Source organism: Numida meleagris, chromosome 10 (assembly GCF_002078875.1).
Source record: "Numida meleagris isolate 19003 breed g44 Domestic line chromosome 10, NumMel1.0, whole genome shotgun sequence".
In the NCBI taxonomy this organism is placed as follows: Eukaryota; Metazoa; Chordata; class Aves; order Galliformes; family Numididae; genus Numida; species Numida meleagris.
Window position 1 is genome coordinate 13723833 of NC_034418.1, and position 24875 is coordinate 13748707.

The window sequence follows — 24875 nt, forward strand, 5'->3', positions numbered from 1 at the left end:
GAACTGTTAAAGCATTTTGCCAATGCCAATGCTGGTATTATTTGTTCTGAAAAATCTCAGACTTTTTCTTGAAAGCCTCTGAGCTGATCAATCTTTTTGATGGGCATAAGTTGCCTCATTGGCCTCTACAGCCAGGTAACCCGAGAACAGATTAAAGGCTGGCAAACCCATTGTTTACCCTCCATGCACTAATGGTGCTGTGGCACAATGTTTACAATACAGTTGATATGCTTTTAAGAAAGCTCTGGTCCATGCATCCTGCCTACTCCATAGTCTGTTGGTGAAATAAAGTCTTGGAATTCTTGGAAGCACCCTATCACTAGTTTTTTCTGTATCAGTTGTGTAATATTGCAAATCACAAATTTGTAAAGTCTGGTCATTTCTATGCTAATCACTTATCAAGGCTAGTGTGCACTGAAAAGAAGTCAAGTCAAGGTACACAAGAATAGAAATTGCAAAAGAACCAGATTCCAGGGGACAAAAAGACAGAAGTAAATCTATGAAATAACAACTGACTGAAAAGAAAAATAAGAGGAAAGGAGTTGAATATATACTTATGACATTATCTTCTTCATTTCATTTTTATATGTTGAATCTGTAAAGCTGTCTGAGATTTTTACTTTATAGGGAGCAGATGACCCATATGCTGAGAAATAATACATGTGATATCATCATATGTGTTACCTGCTGATTAAAACACAGCACTTACTAAAAACATTGCTTACTAAAAATCACCGCTGCAACACTGAGATCTTTCTAAAGAATTGTCTAGAGTGTTTAGTCTGGACATAGAATCTTTCAAACAAAGTCTAACATTCTTGTTTCTGTTTTCTTGTAACTTATTCTAAAAGAATTGAAGAGATAGGACTACATTTCCACAGGTTGTTTTGCTGGTATGTCCATTATAAAAAATGTGAATTACTTTGTGCATTTTCTCTAGAAAATGTAAAATAATCACATAGAAACATTCTTTTAAAATTAGTTTTCAGATGATCTTATGAGAAAACATTTGTTTTGAGACAAAACAAAACAAACCATCAAACAACCATCCAACCCTGTGGCAGTGGATAGATTTGTGGAGAATCCACTTTAGTTTTTGGGATTAGCCCAGATTACATTGCGGAATCTTGTAATGCATATGGAGCAAAGGCAGCATTTGGAATCAGAGGCAATAAAGAGAACAGTTTTGGCTTTTTCCATACTTTTCTATACTTTTTCTATGTAAATTTTACTTCTTTGATACTATATTTTTCCTACAGTATTTTTGCTGGTTTGTGGCAATTAAGTAACATCCCCTGCCGCTGGTTCAGTAGGGACCCTCAGGGATTTAACGAAACCCTTATTCATCAGAATGAAAGCTTTGCTGCCTTCTTTCGGATTTTTTGAATCCAGATTTTTCATTCTTCATTAGATGTCCTACTGAAACTCTATTACTCTGCTAGTGGTAAATTAAAACCAGATAGTTTCTTAGTGAATATAAACTGTATCTACATACGTGTGTACATAGATGTTCAATAATGTCAAAGACAGGAATCTAAGTCCATAAGTACACTTCCAGTACAAGTTAATAAACAAACTGTTAATTGCATTGTATGGGAACTGCTGAGTCAAGGCCTGAACCACTGATTGAGCACCTGGAGGAAAGACCCAGTCAGCCCTGGAAGCACAGGTGAAGGAAATTCACTGTGTGACTGGAAGCCATGCTCCACCCCTCTTAGGCCTCATTTAAGGGCTGACAGCCACTGAGGATAGAACTCTTTCTGGAGACCCTTCCTTGGTGAAAGCTTTTCCTTGTGATCTCAGAATCCTCTGATATGGGTGAGCAATCTATTTCCTTTCCTTTGTAGCACCTTGCTATCGTGCTAGTCCTTCCACCTCCTTTGTAATGCCTTTTCCATCATGTTGATCTTTCTGATTGCTACAAGCACCTTACACGAGTAGTGTGTACCATACATTACTACCTCAACCTGGATCACTGATATCTTTCCACATACCAGAAGGCAGCAAGCAAAAATAGCCTCTCCACCTTTCTAAAAGCAATCTTGCAAGTAATCCTATGCATGTGACCAAACCGTTAAGGAAAAAAGAAAAAGGGATGTGCTTATAAGAATAATAAAATATAATAAATTCCTATGAAATAGTATGGCAGTAAAAATAGTCGATTTCTAAAGGGCCTGGCAGTCAAAGTGTTTTTTTCAGGATTGTAGGTGGCCCTTTGTTTTTAAGAAGGTTGAGAAGTACTCTAAAAACATCAAAAGAGTTTTTGTAGTTACGAGCAATTTATAGGTTGGCTGGTCCATGTAATACCTGTTTATTGTCATACATTAATCACACTGTAACCTTTAACAAATTATTTATAAATGTTAATTAATAAAACCCATCTTTTTGTTAGCGTGCTGTCAGCATTATTAATCCATACTCGATATCATGAAAGACATATAGCCCCAATAGTCTCATTCTGCTTTCTTGGCAAGTAGGAATAAGTAGGAGTGAATAGGCAAGGTTACATATGAAACATTGATTAGAAGGAAATGATTACCATATGAATTGGGTAATTCTACTGAAATATTAAGGGAAGGTGATAAGAATAGAACGTTCTGGAGATTCTGCCAGTTTGCTTTCCCATGCATTGCATTAGTAGCACTGCAGTGTTAATCCATTCAGTCATTGAAAGAAAAGAGAAAAAAAGCCATTGGTGAATAGGCAGGGAAATGTCAAGCTTTACGCAAGATGCAGATGTTCTTCATTATGCGGTGTACAAAGACTCTGAGAAAGGAGCTCATTAGCAGTGCTAGGTGAAAAATGCGTTGTCTGGTTTTGTGGTCAAACCAAAAAACCAGGAGGGGAAAAATGATCAAACTAAGCTGAAAATTTTGAGTGTTGGCATTTTTTTCTTTTCCTTGCAGAGAAGAAGAAAGAAATTGGGTGCAGGGAAGGGAGGAAGGGAAAAAAAGAAGCAAAATATGAAAAGCTGATCCCTGAATAGCTCTGTCTTGAAGCAGTTGTACAAGCTATCCTCTTATAACCTCTGATGAGAACAGATACACTTCCGAGTCAGAATGAATATAGTATGTCTATGGTATCAAGTGCTCTAAGTCACATGTTCTGAGACAGCTAGACATGATTTTCCTTTTCAAAATCTATGTATTCACTCAGCATGGAGCTGTATCTGAGCTAACAAGCTCTGCTGAGAACAACTGTCTGCCTCACATGCTAAAGATGCACATTTTGTCTTTGGATTAAATCATGAGAAAGCAAAAGCACACCAACTGCCATTATCTGTGACTGGTTTACATCCTTCTTAGCTGCAATGTCAGTCAGACAGCAAGAAAGGTGATTTTATGCCATCTTTCTTTTGTAGTACAGCTGTATCTTCTGTATGGACAGTAAGATTTGCCTTAAAAGTATTGGAAGGCAAGAACCTCTGCTTCTTATTTTTGCTTCTCTCCATCTTCTGGCTCAAGAGGATACTGCATAGCTACCTCTATTTTATTGTCAGGAACTAGGAAACTCCTCACATTCTTCTAAAACATCAAGATACAATTGAATTCTATTGAGGAGAAGGAGAACCGCTACTCCCAAATAAATCACGTTTATTATTAGAAGCTAACAAATAGCATGAAAAACATTCAGGAATATTATTGTTAGCTGAGAGGACTGAGATCTGCTCTTTAACACTGTCATATGTTATGTTTGAGTACTCTGAACACTTGTTGAATGTTTGTTGCAGAAGATCCCCACTAGAGTCTTGTGTCTGGCTTAGGGATACAGAAGTGTGCGTTTGTATTAGCTTACTCTGAGGGTTTCATTTTACCACCAGTGATAGAGTAAATGTGAAGAGTTTTGTGAGTTTGATCAGAGTTTTAAAATACTGGATCCTCTCCAACTACAGAATAGAGATTCCAGCACAGAAATGTTTTGTGCCAAGAAAAGCAATTTAAACATGAATAATGAGGGTACACTGTTAACCATTATTCTTTAAAGATCTATATTTCATTTTTAAAGGCTACACAAGCACAGACTATTTTTGGAAGCAACCTTCCTGTTGGTATGTCTTCAAAACCACAGAACATATATTCTCATTCAAAAAGGAAAGGTAAATGCCTTAATTCAAACATATTGTACAATAAAAGCCAGACTTCCAAGGGAAGTCATGACTGGGTTTTTAAGAGTACTTTCAGACTCAAGACCCAAGTTTCAGCAGCATTCAGCACTGAATAACTTAAACCCTTTTGAAAATCCAGCCACTTGGTGCCAACATGAGAATTCAGCCATTTGAAATTTTTCCTCTGCTATGGACATTGCATTTTGCTGAATGGTCTATTTTCCACGTCATTATATGACATTTGATATTAAATTCAATATATCCATTAATTTGCACTTCCCTGAATGCTTTTGTTCTCATTAGGTCATCTTAATACGAAGTTAGTAGATTAAGTAACTGTGACTGTTTTTTTGTTACTGAATTACAAAATCAGTAGATGCCAGGAATGCAAATGAATATGCTGCTAACCTTTTACTGAATTCAAATTGATTTTCAGGCAGAATGAAAATTGGCTGAAGGATCATAAAAAGAAGATAATAGTCCACCGAGGAGAAGTACCCAGTGAAATGCCTCAGGGACATGCATTAGGCCTCATGCTATTTCATTTTTTTTATTTAGATGACAAGGCTGACTCAATAGGACACTTTTTCAGCTGTGTGAGACTGTAGACCATTTAACTTCAAACAAAGAAATGTAGCTAATGATCGACACAGTTGTTTTACAAAAAAAAAAAGTGTCATGAGTCTGTGTTGCTGCTGCATTTCTCTTTATCCCTTCTTAACTTCAGAAAGCCTTATATGGGGGCTCGTTTCTATTGTGTCTATTCCTACTGGCTAGCCCATCACAGTCCACACAAGTCCTAAGAACTGCTTTGCCATGATTTTGTTGCTACAGGCGGTCTTACACAAGGATTTGCATTATACTTTTTTTTGGAGGTTAGGTGCCATATAAGTGAAAGACAGCTGAATTTAGATAGTTGGCCCCTTTCTCCTGCCTCTGTGGATGTTTTCCTAGGAGGCACAGTATAACTGATGCCAAACGTATGGATAACCTGAAAAGGTTAATGAAGTATCTTTAGAACTAAGTTCTATTAGCCTAAAATGCTTTTGTATGATTGTATGTAGCATGCTTTGAGGAAGAGTTCCCACAGTCTCATTAAGGAAATAACACTATTACCACAAACCAGATGTGATGTGCTATGCTGGAATGACCGTTAGACATTCAGAGAGAGAAGGAAACACATGCAGGTCTTTTAAACAGATAAACAGTGCACAGTCATGCAAAGGTAACTGAGTGGGGAATGCTGAAAGACTTGTGATATTTCTTCATGTAAATGTATTACACACTAAAGTTCCTTTAAAATACTAGCTGCACACAAATTTCTCACAAGTAAACTGTCACTATGTCTATTATCAATAGTTTAAGCAAGATGAGAATCAGCTAAAGATTTCTCAGAGTAAATTTCCTGCAATCCATACTGCACTGACATTTCTGACATCTTAATGCTGCTTTTCCTTAACATAACACAGCAGTCAGCCTAAGACTAAAAGAACCATGTCCACTATAATTTTGGAAAATTTATCAGAAATTGTTTTTCTTTGTAGCAATTCTACTTTTTCCCAACAGTGTCATAAAAGGAATAGAATGCTTTCTTTAGCAGAACATCTTTCCCATTTGACCTTCTCAATCCTCTATTTAAATAATACCTTTCTCTCTGTGCTGCTGTAAACTGATGGCATATATTCAGTGCTCAGTACTTATAATGTGTTGCTTTCCTAAATAAGTGAATCCTGGTCATTAATCTGCCAGAACAAGGGAAGGAACATGTGGTTACTTAGTTATTGTGAGCTGTTATGTTGAAGGAATTATAAGAATGAAAAATTCTTCACTTCCAAAAATTGTTTGAAGTAAAATGCTGGAGTTTAATCTTATCAGCAGAGTCTGAGCTGTATTCACTGTCCATAGACTGCATCCATTGTTATGAGTGTGAGGAAGCCCATTAAAGATCAGATTAATCACGAGTGATAGCTCATTTGTTTCAGGAAGTGTAGTGGTGATTAATATTTATAAACAGTTATAATTATTTTTCTATCTTCTTTTCATTGTGCTCCATCTCTTTGATTTCTTCTGAGTAATTACATACAAATCATTTGAATGTCTTTAGATCTCTCACAATGAAAACTCCATCTTTTAATGTCTGTGGACAAATATAACACTCATCTTCATTTTAAAATATACTGGTAATTCCCCTTCTCTCATTTCCAGTAATGGTGCATACGCATACTCTAGCTTTCTTGTTATTGCCTCTGATAGGAGCTTGTCTAATGAAAAGTGAACCAGATGTTCTCCTATACCCTCCAGGTCTGAGGCTGCAATAATGTTCATGTTTAACTTCAGATGTGTGAGTAGTATCCCTGAACTCAAGGAGAGAGGTTGTAAAACCAACAGTGAATGAAAATGTTTGTTGCACTACAATATAAGAATTCTATAGATACAGAAACACTTATGACAAGGATTCCAACTCTGCAATTTCTACATTGGTTTCGTTGATAGCTTCCATATGCATAGGTTGTTTTCAGAAGAAATTAAAAAATTGTCAAAAAGAAGGCCTATTTGAATTCTATTAACTATGAAATTGTACTGAAAATGTTTTTATATGTAAGAAAGGAGGACAAAATCATTGAAATTTCTAAGGCTTGAGTAAAAAATTAGGGATTTTGAAAGTTCAAACAGATCTCAAAACTCGAAGGAAAGCAAAAAGTGATTTTCTAAACATTTTATGTTAGAGCTGAATTTACCTCCACCAAAGCAATGAATACTAATTTGTTCACTTCAAGGATATGGTGCATCCATACTGTGCAGCAACTGAAATATTCATTTATCATGTCCTAATGGATCATGCAGAACACTGCTTTAGTCTAATGCTGAGGTTAGAAAGGCATGAGTCACGGAGGCAGAATTTTCACCTGAAAAGAAACAGCTGCAGCCTATGCAAACATGTTTTAGCAGCTGCTGAAAAATTATTATCTGAGAGCTGTTCAGAAATCCGTGATATTCCTAAATCATGGTTTCTAAAAAACAGACACATCCTCAATCAAAGGAGAGAATCAACATTTTATTGTCAGGACACTTTCACAGTATCATGATTATTTTTCTCTTGTCTGGATAACTCTCAGTGCCCTAGTCCTTGTCAGATTTATCAGTACTCAGATCTTTGACTGACAATGGCCATGATTCAGTAAAGCATATAAGCCTGTAACTAACATTAAAGAAATGTTAACTTTTTGCTGTCTTAAGCTTGCTAATGTAATTGTATGATCAAATTTATGTCAGTGTTTCTCATGGAGAAACAAAATAAATACATTTGATTTTGATGGTTTAAAGCACAGCTAACAAAATAAGATTAAGATTCTAATTGACATTTATGCTATTGTGAAATCAACAACCATTTCTAAATGCCTTCCTGCTTTAATTTATCCACATTCTGTCAGGCTGTGGAATTAATCTTGGTCTGTGAGGCTTAGTATCATCAGAAGAATTAATATCCAGTATTGCCGCAGTTGAAGGATCTGAATGACATCTTTAAAGCACTGTTTGCTATAACACAACTCTTAAAGCAAGTAACAGAGGATTTTAAGCAGAATGGATTATTTCCCTTTGATAGAATTTTAAAGTGAAATACATGGTTGCATTTCAGCATTTTTGAAACAATCAAGTAAATAATGAGTCACCAAATTATAAAAAAAAAAATTGCTTTTTTTTCCAGTGAAAACCTCCTGAAAAGTAGGAGGTAGTTAAGACCAGGGGAGAAGAATAATTTATGAAAGCTAAGGTGAAAAGTATTGTAACTATTGTGAGTCTCTGTCAATTCTGAAGCTTCAAAGAGGAACTTGTGGGATCTCTCAAATGCTTTTGTAGAAACTACGAACAATGTAAGCCCATATGACTTCTGTGGTATCATATTACTCATGTAGTGGGGACTTCAAGACAGTTTGTAAATATCCAGGTTGCTTTGTCAAACAAAGACGCACACAGCTTTTTCACACACAGCATAAATGTTCTTACATGAAGGGCACTGGTAGACCTTAATGCATTATACACATATAGAAAAACACTATTTTAAGGCTCTGTTTTCCTTTCTAATCAAGAGTACACCATATCCCCTTAGCACTGAAATACTGTAGTGCTGCTGTTTACATTTAGGACACAATGCATACTTTATGCGATACAGTTGATTGGGATGACAGGCAAATGATTTCAGCATTCCCACGGAGCACAAGTTCATAGAGTGCTGGATACTGCACACTAAGAGGCTGCAACAGAAAGAAACCCAAAAACTAGCTTTTCTTATTGTACTAATGCTAGATTAATACTTTTTTTTTGTATTTCAAATATGACGTAATCTATTTTCTTGAGGCCTAGCACATCCCTCCACTCAGTCACTTATGAAATATTTCTGAAGCTTCCTGGACCAGAACTGAACATATCACTGAAGTTTCCCTTCCCAATTTTTTTTACCCAAGAGAGTATGGTTACAGCCTGTTTTAATACTCCCAGTTGTGACTGCATGGGAACTGTCCCTTGATAATGCACAAATTTTTTATCCCTAGCAGGAGGGGATGATTTACTGGGTGTAATTTCTCAGAGGAACTTGCGATTCAGTGGAAGTAGCAGGGCAGAAACAAGTTCAAGATACTTCTGTAGACAGATATGAGTGCTATTAGCAGGGAGGTAGGGAACCATATAGGTCAGTGTCTCAAATAGGGCATAAAAACGTTACCCATGGGAGTCAGAGCGCTGCTGCACATTGGTGTGGCTTCAGTGCCACCTGGCGCTGCTTCCTGAGATTACAGCCTCTGTTCAGCACGGGGTTTGCGCAGAACTGCCGCCAAAGGACCAGTGGGAAGATACTGTAGCAAAAGCTTCAACTTGTTTAGGTTTTTATATAAACAGATGCAAATATGACAGCACACGGGTGTGGGATCAGAAGCAGGTCAGTGGATGTACTGAGTAATGGTAACAGGCAAGGCCTGTGGTCACCTGTCACGGCCACAAGCTGGGTGCTTTGTGTTAGATGCGAGCAGGTACCGTAAGTTATTCTCAACTCACCAGCGCGCAGTGCTCCCATCCTTGCAGCTGACCACGTTCGTGCCGCCAGAGGGGACGGGTTTGGCAGAGCAGCTTATGTGAGGCGGATGTGTCTCCTGAGGCCTTCCCTCACAGCGAAGGAGCTGCACGGGGGGAAGCAGGGCCAGGCCTTCCTGCTGAGCAGAGCAGCACAGCCGTGCTCCGATTAGCGCGGCCGTGACTGAGGGCCTCACCCAGCAGGAGGTGACCGCGCTTTGTGATTCTCCACAGCGGTGGCAGTCAGCACCGGGCACAGGGTCAGGGCCTGCTGGCAGCTTCCTCCGCACCGCACAAGTTCAGGTTTCCAAGCATTGCTAACAGCATCATTCTTAAATAACAGTTCATTTTTCATCGCTTTCTGGAGCTTTGTTGGATTCATGCCCGGCTGGAAACACTTCAGTCCCCCAGAACTTAAGATTTTTGTGCCATCCTTGAAGGTATCAACTCGGCCCAGGCCTCGTAGGGAGAAGAAGCGCCGTGACACGCGCGAAACCCTCACGACCGAGGACAAAGCAGCGCTTCAGTCACAGTTCTCGCCGCGCGCTCTAAGGGCGTCCTGGTACGCAGCCCCGCGAGGCTGAGGACAGCTCCCGCCTCCCCGGACTACGTTTCCCATGGTGCGCGCGGGCCGCTCCGCCTCGCCATTGGTCGAGCCGGCCGGAAGGGGCGGGGCGGGGGCGGCCGCGGTCCGGCGGGCGGCAGCTGTGCGGGGCTGTGCGGAGCGCCCGTCCCGATGGCGGCACTGAAGTACGCGGGGCTGGAGGATACGGACAGCGAGGAGGAGCTGCCGCCAGGCTGGGAGGAGCGCACCACCAAGGACGGCTGGGTTTACTACGCTAAGTAAGGCAGGTGGGGGGCCGAGCGTGCCCGCAGCCCTGTGCCCGCGGGTTAACCTCCGCGGGGAGCGAGCGGGGGCCGGGGGGCTCTGGGGCCGCTGTTTGCCGCCCTCAGCGTGAGGGGTGGGGGCGGGAGCGGCGCGCGCTGAGGCTGCTCCGCGTGCAGTGCCCCGTGCGCTGCGCTGTGCTGCGCTGCGTGGGAGCGCGGTCCCGCGTGCAGCGCTGTAGTTCGCTTAGTTTCCCTCCTTGCAGGAATAGGAATGAAACATGCGCGTTGAGAGTGGAACGCGATAAACACGCTCTTTGGGCTCTTCCGCGTGCTGCAGCTCAGGCAGGAGATTTGCATTTGGCACCATCTGCTGTGTCACTGACGATTGCAGCGTACTCGCTGCCTGCAGAAGGGGGTATGCTGCAAGGCAGCTAACTGAGCGGGCTGTGTGTTTATGCCTTTTCTCCTCTTTGGTGGTTTCTGTAGCCGTGCTGCTCTTATGACCAAACCGTTTAAAGCTGCAAGGATTGCTCTCTTCCACAGAAAGGGGGAAAAGTACCTTGTGTTCTCACCTGTGCTGAGCTGACTTCATCCCGAGTTCAAGAGCCGTGCAGGTGTGGCACTGAGGGATGTGGTTAGTGGATGTGCACTGGGGTTGGAGTAGCTGATCTTAGTGGTCTTTTGCGACCTTAATGGTTCTATAATTCAGATTCCCAAACAGCTGACAAATTATCTTTGAGTTTATCTGAGGTTTTGTTTATAAACGCTGCGGATTTGTGGGTGTTTGTTTGCCTTGGGTCCGGCTCCTGTGAATTTATTTTGACTTCAAGAACTCTTTCAAATACAAATCGCTTGCTGAAAGTGGCCGACCTACAGAGTAATAAAATACTTCTTCTTGGGATGTGTGGTTGCTGCACAGTTAACTAAGACATATCTAGTTTGTTTGCTGTTGTGAAACTGAAGTAAGGCCCTTCAAAGCAGTGGTTTGATGCATCTTTACTAGCTGACAATGCTTCCCAGCATGTCTAAACGTCACTGAGATGAAGAGGTGTTGCAGCAGTGCTGCCTTCAGCGCGAGCTCTACATCTGTGTTAGTTCTGCAAACTCTGGAAATCTGTTTTCATGCCTCACCAACAACAGGAACTTTAAACTGGCATAGGGATACTTTGGTTTAAGGCCTTTAAAGCTCTTTGTGATGAGTCAGCTCCGTGTGTAGCCAGCTACCAAAGCTTGGTGGGCATGCATTTGTTAAGCTGTGATAAGGTGGTGATGTGTCTCACATCTGACAGCAGGATCTCAGGATCTTATTTATCTGTACTATAAGAGCATCCTGAAGTGTGAGTGCTGCTGTGGGTCAAACAGGCACTTACTGAATCTCAGACCACCAGCTGTGGTTCCTGTAATAGAAAGTGCTGTCAACTGCATGGTTGTTGTAAGAAAGAAGAGTTGTATATGTTGTGTGTATGCTGCTGCTTGTACTTGATCTAGCAATTATTTGTGTATCTATCAATAACACTGTCACTTTTTATTTTGGACTTGATCAGCTCTCAGCAGGGACACTCTTAAGAATGATCCAATCCTCAGGCTGAATTTTACCAGAAAATGTATTATTAGACAATTTTTTTAAACTTAAACTTTTTTTTTTCCCCTGCAGTCACCTGGAAGAAAAAACACAGTGGGAACATCCTAAGTCTGGGAAGAGGAAACGTGTTGCAGGAGGTTTGTGTTAAGCTTTTGTAATGAAGTGAAATTACGTTACAGAACTCAGTTGAAGTTTATGCAGAAGCTATATTGATCTCTCACCTGGACGAGATGAGGTTGGAAAATGTAGCTGATTTCAGTGGAGTTTTACTGATGTGATTGTATCTGTGCAGAGTGATTGCTTTGCAGATGTATGGCTTTCTCATATTGTTCCTGAAAGCCAAAGTTCTGAGTCCAGGATAGAGGCATTCATAGTAGTGGTTGTTACAGGCTGGGATTCTCAGACTGGATTCTCGTGTCCTGGTGTCTTTTAGATATTGTTTATGGTTATATTATATTCTTTGTAACTGTCCATCGAAGAGTATCTCTGGCACAGAGGGAAGTCACATTAGTCTCAATTTTTTCTCCTTTTCCCTAACCGTTGAACTTTTGTGTCAGAACAGAAAATACCCTGTCTTAAAGAACTCTTCCAAAGCCATATAATTTCTCAAGGACCTTGGATCAGTGCCTTGAATCGGATCTTCCCAGAAGCTTCTGTGTGGATGTACTTAGTGATGCTTCTGTGAAGTAGGGAACTGAAGCCAAAAAACCTCATGATGCCCTTCCTACCTTATCTGAGCTGGTGTGTGGTTTTGGAGAAAATAAGACTTTGTATTCATTGGTAGGATTTTTGAGTAGGTTGACTGACTGGATATTTGAAGAGAAATTTGAAGCTTAACTAAATTTAAAAAAAAAAAAAAAAAAAAAGGAGAGATTGCAAACAAAGCTTTTCCATCTAAAGTGTTTTGTGTAAATGAATAAATGGTGCAGAATTCTAATAAAATACACTGATACTATGTAGGTAATAATATAAAAGTCCTTGTTATGCCTAGATTGGGTAATGAAAAAGGAACGTGGCATGAAAGAACATGCCAGGTGATACTCTTGTGATACAACTGTGCAGTTGAGGTTTTTTGATTTACTCTTTGCTTGTATTATTCTGGAAAAGAATTAAAGCCCTTAAGGAAAGTCTATTGACAATCCATGTTTGTTTTGTTTATGTGACTATGACTTACTCGAATGTTTGTAGTTGATTTTGTGGTGATACAGTTATAACCAATTACTTTCACCTCTGTTTAGAAACACTGCGAATACTGTCTGTTCAGTACTTCAGTGTTTTTTTCCAACTTTGATTTAACATATCCCATACCTCCTTCAGGGTTCTGATCTTCCAGCTTTACTGTTCTACATAACTTTTCCTATGTTTAGTTCAGTGTTTTGGAAATTTACTTCGTCAGGGTTAGATACTAAACTGTACAGTTTAGTGTACAAGTGTACAGACACTTTATATGTACATACTAGAAAGTATGGTCACATTTTGCTGGTTTGTGCTATAATGTGATGTAATGACTATGCTGGTCATTACAATTGTACCAGCTCTCTTGTAGGTTGTACTTTAGAGAAAAATTGTGTGTGATTAAGGAAGCAATTCTCTTTTCAAGTTCCCGTATTCAAGCACAGCAGGTGGCTGCATTGCCTACAGAAATAATGTGAACTTCTGCCAACATCTGTTTGAGAAATCATAAACTTAAAATCTGATTGTATTCAAACGCCTGTAAGGAGGTAATGTTCTCTGTTTTTCCTAGGTCTGCCATATGGATGGGAGCAGGAGACTGATGAAAGTGGACAGGTCTATTTTGTAGAGTAAGTATTATAAAAATGTAGAATGTGGAGCAGTAGAACAACTGTTTTAGGCTGGGTAGCCTTTTTCAGTTACAATACAGTGACCCTATCAGCTAGAAAGACTAAGATATTTGTAAGAAAAACTTTATAATTGATGTATAATTAATATGGATTTAGCAACTTGTAAATTCCCATTTGTGATTTACTGAATTCTTCCACGTGCATAGAAATGCTAGCTTCGGTGGCAGATTGAAGTGACTTGCAATTCAAATTGTCAGTGGATCTTCAGGCAATGCTTATGTAGGTACATTCAGTTTATTTAACTTCACTAATAAATTCTACATGTGTAATGGAACTGTTAAGCCATGACCTGAGCTAATGACTGAGCCCCTGGTGAAGGGAGTGGCTGGCCCAGGAAGCACAGGCGAAGCAGTTCACCTGTGCTTCCCATGTGACTGGAAGAGGTGGATCCTGAGCTTATTTAAGGGCTAGCCTCCAAAAGGGCAATGTCTCCTGGACGAAGGCCAATTCTTGAGAAGAAGTGTTCTGTAGTCAGAGACTCGGTCACCAGTTGGATGAGTCAACGTGTTCTTATATGTGATTATTGATATTCCTAACGATGCTTTGCCTAGTACGGCAAAGAACTTATCAGAAGCAGTTTCACTGCTTCCACGGGCTGACAACATGTGACATAACCGGAACTTCATGACTTGGTAATGTTACAATGCTGCTTTAAAGATGAAAGATGGAAACAAAATTGCTGCACCTCTGACTCCTTGCAATCTAAAGGACTGAAAGAAAAGAGAATGAGAATTAAGGTAGCGTAGAACTTCAGAAGGCTGAGAGAGAAAGAAATTCACAGAAGCAGAAAAGGATTTCTGGGAACAGTTCCTTCCTGTGTATTTTTGGAGACATGATCAAAGGGAGTAGATATCTTAAACTGACATGGTAGAGTTAAGAATATTTACAGGCCAAAATAGCATAGCCTTTTTGTCCTGTTACTAAGGGCTGAAGACTGAAAGTTACTGTTCTTTCTGATAACTGTCTGAAGAAAGCTAACCTGTGTTACAGGAGGGTGAACCTGACCAAATAATACCATTAGCATAGCTGATATGAAGCTATTTGTTTTCAGTAGTTTGAAGAAGAAAAGAAAGTACTGAGCTATATTTCTTGTTGGTATGTTGCTTCAAGGGAGTGGTTCAGGCCCCTTTTGAAGAGCTCTGTATAGAATGTGGTCTTCCCTAGTATGATGTGCTTTTTTTTTCCTGTGACAAAGTACTGTTTATATATGAGTGTCAAGTCCAGAATCAAATTGTAATGAATCTGTATACAATTTCTCGTGGACACTCCCACCGTCAGAAAAATAGTAAAATAATTAGGATAATTTTAAGAAAAGTGGGGAAAAAATCAGTTTTGGGTCTTTTAAATAATAAACTGGAGTAGTACAAAGCAGTGGTTGAAATACATTTAGAATTATATGCAGAGTACAGAATGGTCAAAGTGGTGTGATTTTTCTGTTCTTTTACAGCCACATAAACAAGAGAACTACCTATCTGGATCCCAGATTGGCCTTTACAGTTGAAGATAATCCAGTAAAGCCACCTACTAGACAAAAGTATGATGGAAACAGTACTGCAATGGAAATACTTCAGGGTCGTGACTTGAGTGGAAAAGTGGTTATAATCACAGGAGCAAATTCAGGAATAGGTAGGTTACCATCACAAATACAGTAAAATGTGACAATCTTTATCTTACAGGCTAATTTGACATAATCAGGTTTTGTTTAAATACCTACATACTTGTGGTATTTGAACTTGTTTCACATCATATTCATCTAAAACCTCTAGACAGTAAACTTTGTTCAGCCTTGTGTACTTTTGGTAATAAAAGTGCAGAGAATCTGGAGCTTAGAGGAGAGCCACATGGATGACAAAGTTTTGAAGCAACTGATTTTTTTTGGTCTAGTAAATATTGATGGAATTATTTTATGTCATACAAATATATCAAAGGTGACTGTTAAAGGGAAATGAAGGAAATGAATGGTTTCTTATGATCTTGGTGGCTGGGACAAGGAATAAGGTGTGTAATGCTGCAAAGGAGTTCAGATAAAATATTGAGAAAAACTTTCTAAGGGCAACAAGTGAACTTGTAAAGATTCCACAGACTCCGCAGAAAATCTTTACATCTGAAGTTATATTGAGCTTGATGATGAATTTGTGTTAGAATTCTATTGCAGTTGATCCTTTTGAGCAAAAAGAAATGTTTGTTGTTCTCTTAGTATTTTCTAGTTGGTACATAGATCCATAGGTTACATAATATTATTTCTATAATTGGTGAGTATTTGAGGTTTTTATTTAGTTGCTTTTGTTTCATTTTTATACTAAAGTTTTGGCACTTGTGGCTTTTCTGAGAAGAGAGGAATCTTTCTCCAACTTGATTTGCTAGGCTGTTGGAAGTTTCCCTCAGCAAAGGAGGAGCCACAAATACTAGAACCACCAGTGTGGTTTGGTGTCAGATTTGAACACTTTTGGTAAATTAAAGATCCACCTAAATCCTAGATAACGTTTTTCCCCCACTTGTGGGGACTGTCTTTTTTCCACTTTCTTTGTGGTGGGACTGTGTGAATACTCAAAACCCTTATGCAAACTGTTTGTCTTTTTAGAGTAGGATCTTGACTGAAATACATTTGAGAATACTGGAAAAGCAGAGTGTGATCTGACAAGGACCGGATGAAACATTTAGAGCTTTATTTTAGCAAACCATTTATGCATGTATCCTATAGTTCTTGCTTGTTATGCAACTATACATTAGCACTGCAGTTAGCGCAGCGAGCATTGTACCCCCATGAAAAGTTTGTGTTTTTTCAATAAGATTTACACTCTGCATTTTTAGTACAGAATGTCTTGAAATTGCATCCAGCTGTAGAATTTGCAGTCTCAGAACACTTAAGAATTACGAGAGCTTCATCAGGAGAAGAGCTACTGCTCAGACTTGCTGAATGAGCTGAAGTTGTTTCATAGATGGTGAAAGATTAATCCAAGGTGTATGATGCTTTGGTCAAGGCTTTTTCCCTGGTTTCTCCCTTAGTTCATAACCAGGAGTGATCACAAGTAAGCAAGATATCCTCACATCAGGTCTTGTTTTGCCTGTTGATTGTAAGAACATGTTGTAAAATGTGAAGAGCATCTGAAGTAACAAAGAATTGTTTATTGGTACCCTTTTTTTGTAAATTGATCAGCTGGCTGGGTAGTATGCATGTGATTTTTTTTGACTTGTTCTTTTTTTCTAACTAAAGTTAATGCATGTAAGCACATTTAAACAGAAGTTTATGCATAGTTCAGCCCTGTGTGTGTGCATGTTTATGCACATACAACTTACTGACACAAACTTATTATGAACTACGTACACATTTTTTTTGTTTGTTTGTTTTGTTTCACCCCTTGTCAAATGCATTCCAAGGAGAGCTGAAGCTTTAATGGAGTAAGCCTTAGGCATGCACTTCTATGTAAAGCTGGTACGTAGGGAGTACAAAACTATGAAGCTGATGTAGTAAATACATTTGCTTAAGATGGTGTTATGGCCTGTATAACTCAGCTCAATACAAAACTCAAATACAAAACTGAAGAATTCAGGTAGGCTATTCCAGAGAACCATGTGTAGAAACATAATGGTACTTTCTAAAATTCTCGAGCGTGTTCTTCCCACTTTGGTTCATTTTATGTTCAGCTTCTGGTGTGCAGCCAGTTACCATTTGTTCCTGTTCATTACTTGGTATAAGAATTGTTTGTATACCTCCTTTCTTATCCTTGTCCTTAAATCGCTGCAAAAAAGTGTTAGAAAAAAATGTGTGCTAAAAAACTTAGAATGATGTATATTCCATTAATTTTCATTAGCAGCTTGGAAAGGGTAATGAGTTGCTTTGTTCCTATGGTACGAGGAGCTCACAGGAGATCAAGAGTTATTAGTGAAAAATTTCTTTTTGTTTTAATTTTGGAAGTCTTCTGACAGTGCAGTACACATGTTCTTCGGGTACCTGTTCCCCACCTCTTCTATTAAACTAAATCGAATTCAGCCTGATCATCACAGTGGAAATGAAGGTAACTTCACTCAGGGTGAAGCTGGTGTAGTAAAACAAAGTCAGTCTCCAGTGTGAACAGGTTAAAGAGACAGCAGTTCTCTAGGCTGCTTCTTGTACAAATAAAATCATCCTTTCTGATTTTACACTAGAGGGCTCTGTTGCTCTTTGGAAATGCTGAACAAAAGAGACCTGGTGCTTTTTCCTGGTTTTGGTAAATGCTCCTGAAATTTTGTTGTATACGTATTCTTAATTATCAGGGCTAGAATTAAAAAGAAAAATAACATCTGACATACTTCTTAATTTTTTATTATCTAAGTTTTATTTTGTAAAATATGTAGTACTTTCAACTACAAGTATAAGCAATATTATTATTATTTTTAAAGAACAATTGTTTTTAATATCAGGGAAACAGTGTAGCAAATTTATTATTCTATGTCTTATGGTACACATTGCTGCCTGGTTTTAAGATTCACATGGTGACATGACCTTGAAACTACACATTCTATTTCCTATACTGGGTAAAGTTGTGTTTAACCTGTTACGAGTGTTAGAATATGAATGAGTCGCAAGTTGTAAGTACTATTGCAGTATGTTATGGAAGGGCAAAATGTGCGTGTTCTGTGCAGTCAAACAGGTTCCACGAAGGACTTCTAAAATCCATTTCCCAGATTTTTTTCACAAAACTGTATTCATTATCACACAGAAACTGCAACTCAAACACAATCAACTGTAATATTGTAAGTGTAATAATAATAATAATACTAATCATAAGTGAAATAGTTTTAATTTTGTGCTATGTGAAGGTCAGAAGACATTGCTTAACTGCCTTTCTGAGGGATGCCTGGATCAAGCACAAATTGTCTCTAGAAAATGCAAACTCTTTTTGGTTTTGAGCAGTGTAACTTTTTCAAATACTTAACAGAATCCGGAAACTTCAGTTCTAATGTGATTTTTGTATATTGTTTTTCTTGATTATACTTTACCAGAGATGGTATTTAAAAAAAAAAAAAAAAAAAAAAAAAAAAAAAAAAACAGAACAACAGAAAACTGTCAGTTACTGTTTCGGTTAAATAGAATTCTCTCACCTGGTGCTTTCATTGTTATGAAATGAAGAGATCTTAGCGAGGAGAAAAGTCTTTATAGAAAAGTGCTGCTAAGCAGTTCTTAAAAAGTGAATCACTACCCCAGTGAGTTTTCAGTCTCCAAATACTTATGCTGTGAGACGCTATCTCTATTTCTTTTATTTTTCTTGGACAGAACTTCAGTATTAACAACTTTCATTGTACTGATGCCGAAGGTTGGGAAATGTACTTATTATAAACACCTGCTTTAAAACTTGGGCTCTCTTGGATAACTGGCCTCTCTGATTTGTAAATAGTAAAAACAGAAGTTTCTCTGTTTTATTCCTCTCCTATTGCTTTTTTCTTTCTACTTTTGATTCTGTTGGTGTATTACATTTTGTGTGGAAAGTTAAAATACAGTGAGCAGCTGCTTTTTTTTTCTAATCCTCCCTTTTAAACTGATTTAAGTTACACCCATTTCATCCTTTTAAACAAATATCGCTAATTCTTGAGGATCAACTATATGATATCAGGGGAAGAGAATTGGACGTGAAACTCATGTTTTAAGCTCAAATACCAGAACAGAGTAGAGTCTATGAAGTTTCTGAAATGCGTTGTAAATGTATCTATTGAGCTGTGTTCCCCGTGTCAAATGTCATAGCTAATTGGAGCGAGAGTTTGTATAATTACACAAACATTTCTGAACACTGAAACTGTAGAAGATTCTGACAATGGGTAACTTGATAATTTACTTATGTGTTACTATGATGATAATAGTAAGTGATTACATCTTGTTCACTCGTGCTGGTGCCTTTGTGATAAACACAAATTACATGGCTGTGCAATTTATCGTGTGCCTTTCACAGCATCACTTGCCCCGAATTCAGAAACCTTCCTCATGCAGGGCATTATAGGTGTGGTTAGAGTTTATTGCATTTCTTATGTCAGTTGAAGAGTACTTAATTCAGTAATGGGTTTTTAAGCTATTGCATGTAGAGTGTGCAAAGTTAAACTTCTAACTTCTTGTGAAGATCATTGAATGTCTGTAATGCGTGCTGGATAGCTTTTACCAATATACTCTGTTGGGAATGGAGGGAGATGAGAAGTGTTAATGCTAGAGAACACCTTCACTTCTTAAGAAATCAAAAATTGCTCTGTATCTGCAGTGAAGAGTTTTTTTGTGAGGGTGAGGAATCTTTCTAGTTGCACAACTTGCTGGGATTACTTGTGGACCATGTAGCATTTCACTGAGGCGGCTTTTATGAGTCTCTTCAAAGAGGGTAACTTTTGCTGAATCCTATTTAGAGCAGCGAATGGTCTAATTTGAGTCAAACTGAGATAATATGAAAAGAATAAAACAGACCCTTACATATACCACTGAGGACTTTCATTTTAATAGTATTAGTCTGAGTGTCTGAAGTATGTTCCTTGTCTTTCCCTGTAGTGCCTGCTGTTTGGTGGTCTAAGCCTGCTGATGTTGGAATCTGCCAGGGAGGAACAGTTAGTTCAGCTCTACTTCTGAGCTGTATCACACCTTGTCCTTGAAAAATTGTTTCTCTTTGAAAGCACAAACTTTATTTTAATAATATCTATCCCGTGTTTTCAGTTGGAATGTTTTTTAAAAATTATAATATTGGTAGGACTTCTACAGAGGAATTGTTCAAAATAGTCTCTGTTTCACTTTCACGTTATGGTTTTGTGCATGGTTTTTGAATTCTTTCTCATGCTGTAGCACCTGAATTTTGTCATCTTGAAAAAACAGCCTGTTTTTGTTGGATAGTTTGTATTGGAGGAAACAACTTCTAAGATAAAATACATCTGTCTAGCTTTGGTCTGTAATGTTATTTTTCTCAGTTCTATTCATGTGTTAACTTTGCTCAAAGTTTTCTTAAGTATAAATCTCCTTTTTATATTTCTTATAATGGTGAATAGACAACAAGGAGTTTGGTTCCTAGTAATTCCCTGTTATTTGCATCATGTTTTTTTTTTTCTCCTCATGAGAACAGAAAAACAGGGGTGCAGTGTAGGGGAGCAAACTTCTGGCAGCACCTCTTGAATGGTCTTTTCCTCATATCCGTATATAATTTTTCTTTCTATTTAATGAAAAGAGTTTGAATCGAAGACAAATTTATCAATTCCTGCAGATTAATGAACGGAAACCTCTGTTTTTATTAAGAAGACTCTACGTGCATATGTTGTAGAGTGATGTGCAGAGAGAAGGAAAGAACAGAGGTTTTGCTGAGGAGGTAGATCTTGTGTTCTCAGATAACCAGCGTAAGATGTGGTAGATGAACTGTTACAGCCTTTGCAGGGTTGTATGTTTTCATGCTGGAAGTATCTCACACAGAAGAACAGGAGCGGGTGTTCTTTGTGTTTGATTTCAGGGCTTACAGTGAGGCAGACAGACCAATATATATGTTTTTAACCTTGAATTATTTTTCTTGGCCAAGTCCTAGCTGTTCCTGAGATTATTTTAATGGGATAGTTTTGTGTTTACTGGGCTTCTGAAAGCACGAGAGAGTTGTTCTTTGCTGTATATTGTAGCTTTTCCTTGGTGAACCTCTCCATGTATTGTGCTTGATAACCACGTGCAGCAGAGTATTAGCAGAAAAGCCTTGGTGGCCTGGGTGCAGCTGGGGTGTGTGTGTGTGCTTTGTCCTGGCACAATCACTGGCTGATACATAAGCTACTGTGATCCATGTGTGTAGACCAAACTCAGTATGGATTATCTTAAACCATAGAAGTACTTGTTCTGGAAAATATAAGCCTCTACAGAAGAGTTTTAATTTTTCTAAATGCATCTTAAAAACCCAAGCTGACTTTACTAATTGTTTTTAAAGTGTTTTCTTCATGGAAGTCCAAAACTTACTGGTGGATGTTAATTTTATTCTCCCAAAGTTTTTGGGAAATGGGAATACAGTTATTATCTAGTTGAGGCTAGACCTTGTAGGCAGGACATGTTTTCTTTTAATTTTTTTTATTTATTGCTGGCATACGCTCAGCGAGTAATTAGTATGGAAAAGCACAGATTATGGAGGTGGAAGTGCGTGTGGGACGGACCTTCGAAGTCATTCTTTTGCTGAATGTTAGTAGCTGTCAGTCAGGTTAGTCCTGATGTGTTTTGAACAACTGAACTACTAAAAGCTGTTTTTTCAAGCTCTGAATAATCTCTAGAGGAGGTTTCTTTTTTTTTTTTTTTTTTGAGGCTTTAAATTATGGTGTGAGTTCTGCAATTTATGGTAGGTCACAGTGATGGATTTTTTTCATGAGTACCACCGCTCTAGTTTTACTGTGGCTTAATATTGTGTAATACTGGTATTGCTCTGTTTCACATAAGGCTGCTACTGTCTACTTGTTACTTACTGTAAATATTAAAAGGTCCTCTTGGACTTACGTAATTTATTTTTCTTATTGAGTAAGCTGAAAATGGTGTCAGATGTTCATATTGCTTTTCATGCCCATTTTGATGAATCTATTTATTACTTCTGTAATGAGTAGTACACATGGTTGGTTAGCCAAGTTATTGAACTTCATCAACCTTGGCTGAAATTCACAATGCACGTGAAACTTGTTGAAACATGTAAGAAATTACATCTGAACGAGAAGGTTCAATAATGATTATTTCTTGTAATAGAACGTTTTTAGCAAAGAATGGGATTGACCCATATGCCCACGCTTATACTTTCTGGAATTCATTTTACAGGAGGACAACATCTGTAGAACGGGAGCCTTCGTATGTGGTGCTCATTTCCTTGTCCTCCTTGCCCTTCTATTTTTTGGTAGTATCTGTGTGAGGAAGCAACGGTCGCAGTTCAATTTTGGTTATATTTATTTACATCTTTTGCATGTACTGTGACTTGAGGTTCAGAGAAATCAGTGTTGCTTGAAAAAAATGAAAAATTTCTAGGTTACGTTATCTTTGTAGAGGCCGTGTTTGTTGCTTACTTGCTATCTATTCTTTAAGTAGCTTTACTGGATATTCTGTAATTGGATTTCCTTTATTTTTGATATCTAAACTTGAAGTCATAAAACTTGTGGGGCGTTTTTTGTTTACATTGATTAGTCAAAAAGCTGCCTTAGGCAAAAAGTCACTGTTTGTTTAGAAGTTTGTATGAAGGATCTGTCGTTCACTTGCAGCACAGCCAAATAAATGAGAACAATGCAATATTGTGTATTCAAAGATCCAGGCGCCTTGAGAGTTTTTGATTATGTTCCTCTTCTGCCACTGGCAAGCATGAGAAGTGTTTCTTGCTTCTGTTGCAGACATTGAGTGTGCTACTTGGGCTTGTGGGAAATGCATAATTAATCTTGCTTTACATATATAGCAACGTATGGCTGCAGAAATTGATCAAAGTGTAGAGATTGTCCATATCCATGTTCCAGTTCAAAATGGGAATTGTTTTGAGAATTTTGGGAATTCTGTTACGGGTTAAGAAGTGTACTTAATTGAGAACCAGTGCAGTTCTTTAGTAGAATGTGTAGTGAAGGTATATTGAATAGAAAATATAGCTACTGGAAATGAGTAAAAAGTTTTTTTGGAAAAGTTCTTTATTTGTTTGGGTCTATATGCAGCTGCAAGAACTTGCTGAGTGGTATAAATCTTGTTGAATGATTTCTTTTTAATGCCCAAGGGTAAATTTGGATTATTTTCTACCTTAGTGAAGTATCTGGTGAAGAGCACGTAAAAATGCTCACGACCTACTTGGCAGCACACTTTTAGCATCCTGAGCAAATGAAGATTGAGAAGATGTCTTAATTTTATTTATTTTTCAATCTAATCTGTGATCAAAGGAATATTGATTGGTCCTCTTATCTGCTAAACACTTAGGAAAAACAAAAAGTTGTGTCTGCAACGTAAGGCAGAATTGTGCTTTGTAGTGGTATCTGGTGTAATTTGATGAATAAGTATCACTTATTAACTCTACACTCACAGAGTCATTTACCTAGGCAACTTGTCGTGGATAAAGCAGGCTGAATTCCTGAAGCAGGAACTGGGCAAGCTGGCTTCTGGGTGATCTCTAATGAGCTATTCAGTTTGATCCTGGCTAGCCATAGATAACAATAATGCTTTTTACCTGCTTCACAACAATGTCATAATGTGAGACTCATGTCAGAAAAACAGTGGGTTTTTGGAAATGTCTAGTATGCTTTTTCTCCTGGCAGTTTTTCCTATTTTAAATGTTGTTATTATTATTTTTTTTACACTTACGCATTTTTGGATTTAACATCCCCTTTCCCAAACTAGCAAGGTCTAAGTTTTTGGAAGATGAACACAAACATGTGACTTCAGTCAGAAGTCCTTCAGCTTCTGGGTGGGTTGCCAGTGTTCCAGCTGTTAGCAGGCTGTAAATGTGGTCATCTAAACAGATATACCCTAGTTGTGGTGGGAAAATATGCTTGATATATTTTCATGCCCTACTTGAAGCTGGGGTGAAGAGGGCTTAATTTTTTTTTTTGCTCATGGCCTTAAGCTATAATTTAATGACTTCTAATTCTTGTTTTCCATTCTTCTTGCTTTTGTGTAGATGGTTTTTGTTAATACTCTTCTTGTTCTTCGTCTTTTGTTTCAGAACTCCATCTCCTGCCTTACTTTGTATGTCGGAACCACATGATGGATCATTTGAGTTACATAACATCTTCCCATCTCCCTCTTTCCTTCGTAGTTTAAAGCACACCCAAAAGGTTTGCCAGATTTGAACCTTGGGAGGTCGGTACCCGTTATGAATACCATCTAATCCAGAAAAAGTAGAATTTTAAGGAGGTGACACAGGACTTTAAATTCCCAAACCTCCGTGACTCATCTTTCTCTTTGTTAGCTGTCTCCTTTAATTTGCTTGCACTAGAACAAACGACGAACTGCATCCTTCCTGTATTCAATTCTTTCCACAAGATCCTGAAATTACTCTTGCATTAAAATCTTCAGTTGCTTAACTGAACAAATTGTATTACCTCATTTTCCCCGAAGACAGATGTGGGTCCTGACTGCCAGAAATCAAGCAGTGTTCTAATGTTCAGTCAGTTTATCTGTTCCTTTTCCCCCACAACACAACTGTGAGCTCTTAAGAGCAGCACCTAGCTGTGTGTGTTTGATTTAAAGATGCACTCATTGACCTAAACTGTGAGCTGTTCAGGACAGAACCTTGGTTTATTATTTATTTGTTAGATGTCTGGTATACCTTCTAAACTGTTTGTGTATCTAATCTAAATAAATATCAAGTTTAAGAAAAGCAGTTTTGGTCAATTTATGCTGCAGTACTTTCTCAGTGTCTTTACATAAAACTGAGTATTTCTCATGAAATAACTTAGAGATTAAAGCTTGGAGGATCTAGTGCTTTAGCTGACAGCACAGTATGTCTTTTAATTATTCTGCCTTGGA

The 24875-nt window shown here is 38.3% G+C and overlaps 1 protein-coding gene across 3 annotated transcripts in view; it reads left to right on the forward strand.

Moving 5' to 3' along the window:
• The window catches only part of WWOX (WW domain containing oxidoreductase), a 474831-nt gene continuing 459791 nt past the window's right edge, over positions 9836-24875 (forward strand). The window contains exons 1-5 of one of the 3 annotated variants that reach the window (XM_021408205.1): positions 10166-10412; positions 10541-10611; positions 11652-11716; positions 13324-13381; positions 14889-15067. In XM_021408205.1, coding sequence (XP_021263880.1) covers positions 14998-15067 — 70 coding nt within the window. In that variant the 5' untranslated portion in view covers positions 10166-10412; positions 10541-10611; positions 11652-11716; positions 13324-13381; positions 14889-14997. Of the gene's footprint in view, positions 10022-10165; positions 10413-10540; positions 10612-11651; positions 11717-13323; positions 13382-14888; positions 15068-24875 lie in introns of those variants that run through there. The other 2 variants (XM_021408203.1, XM_021408204.1) reach the window with 2 other exon arrangements.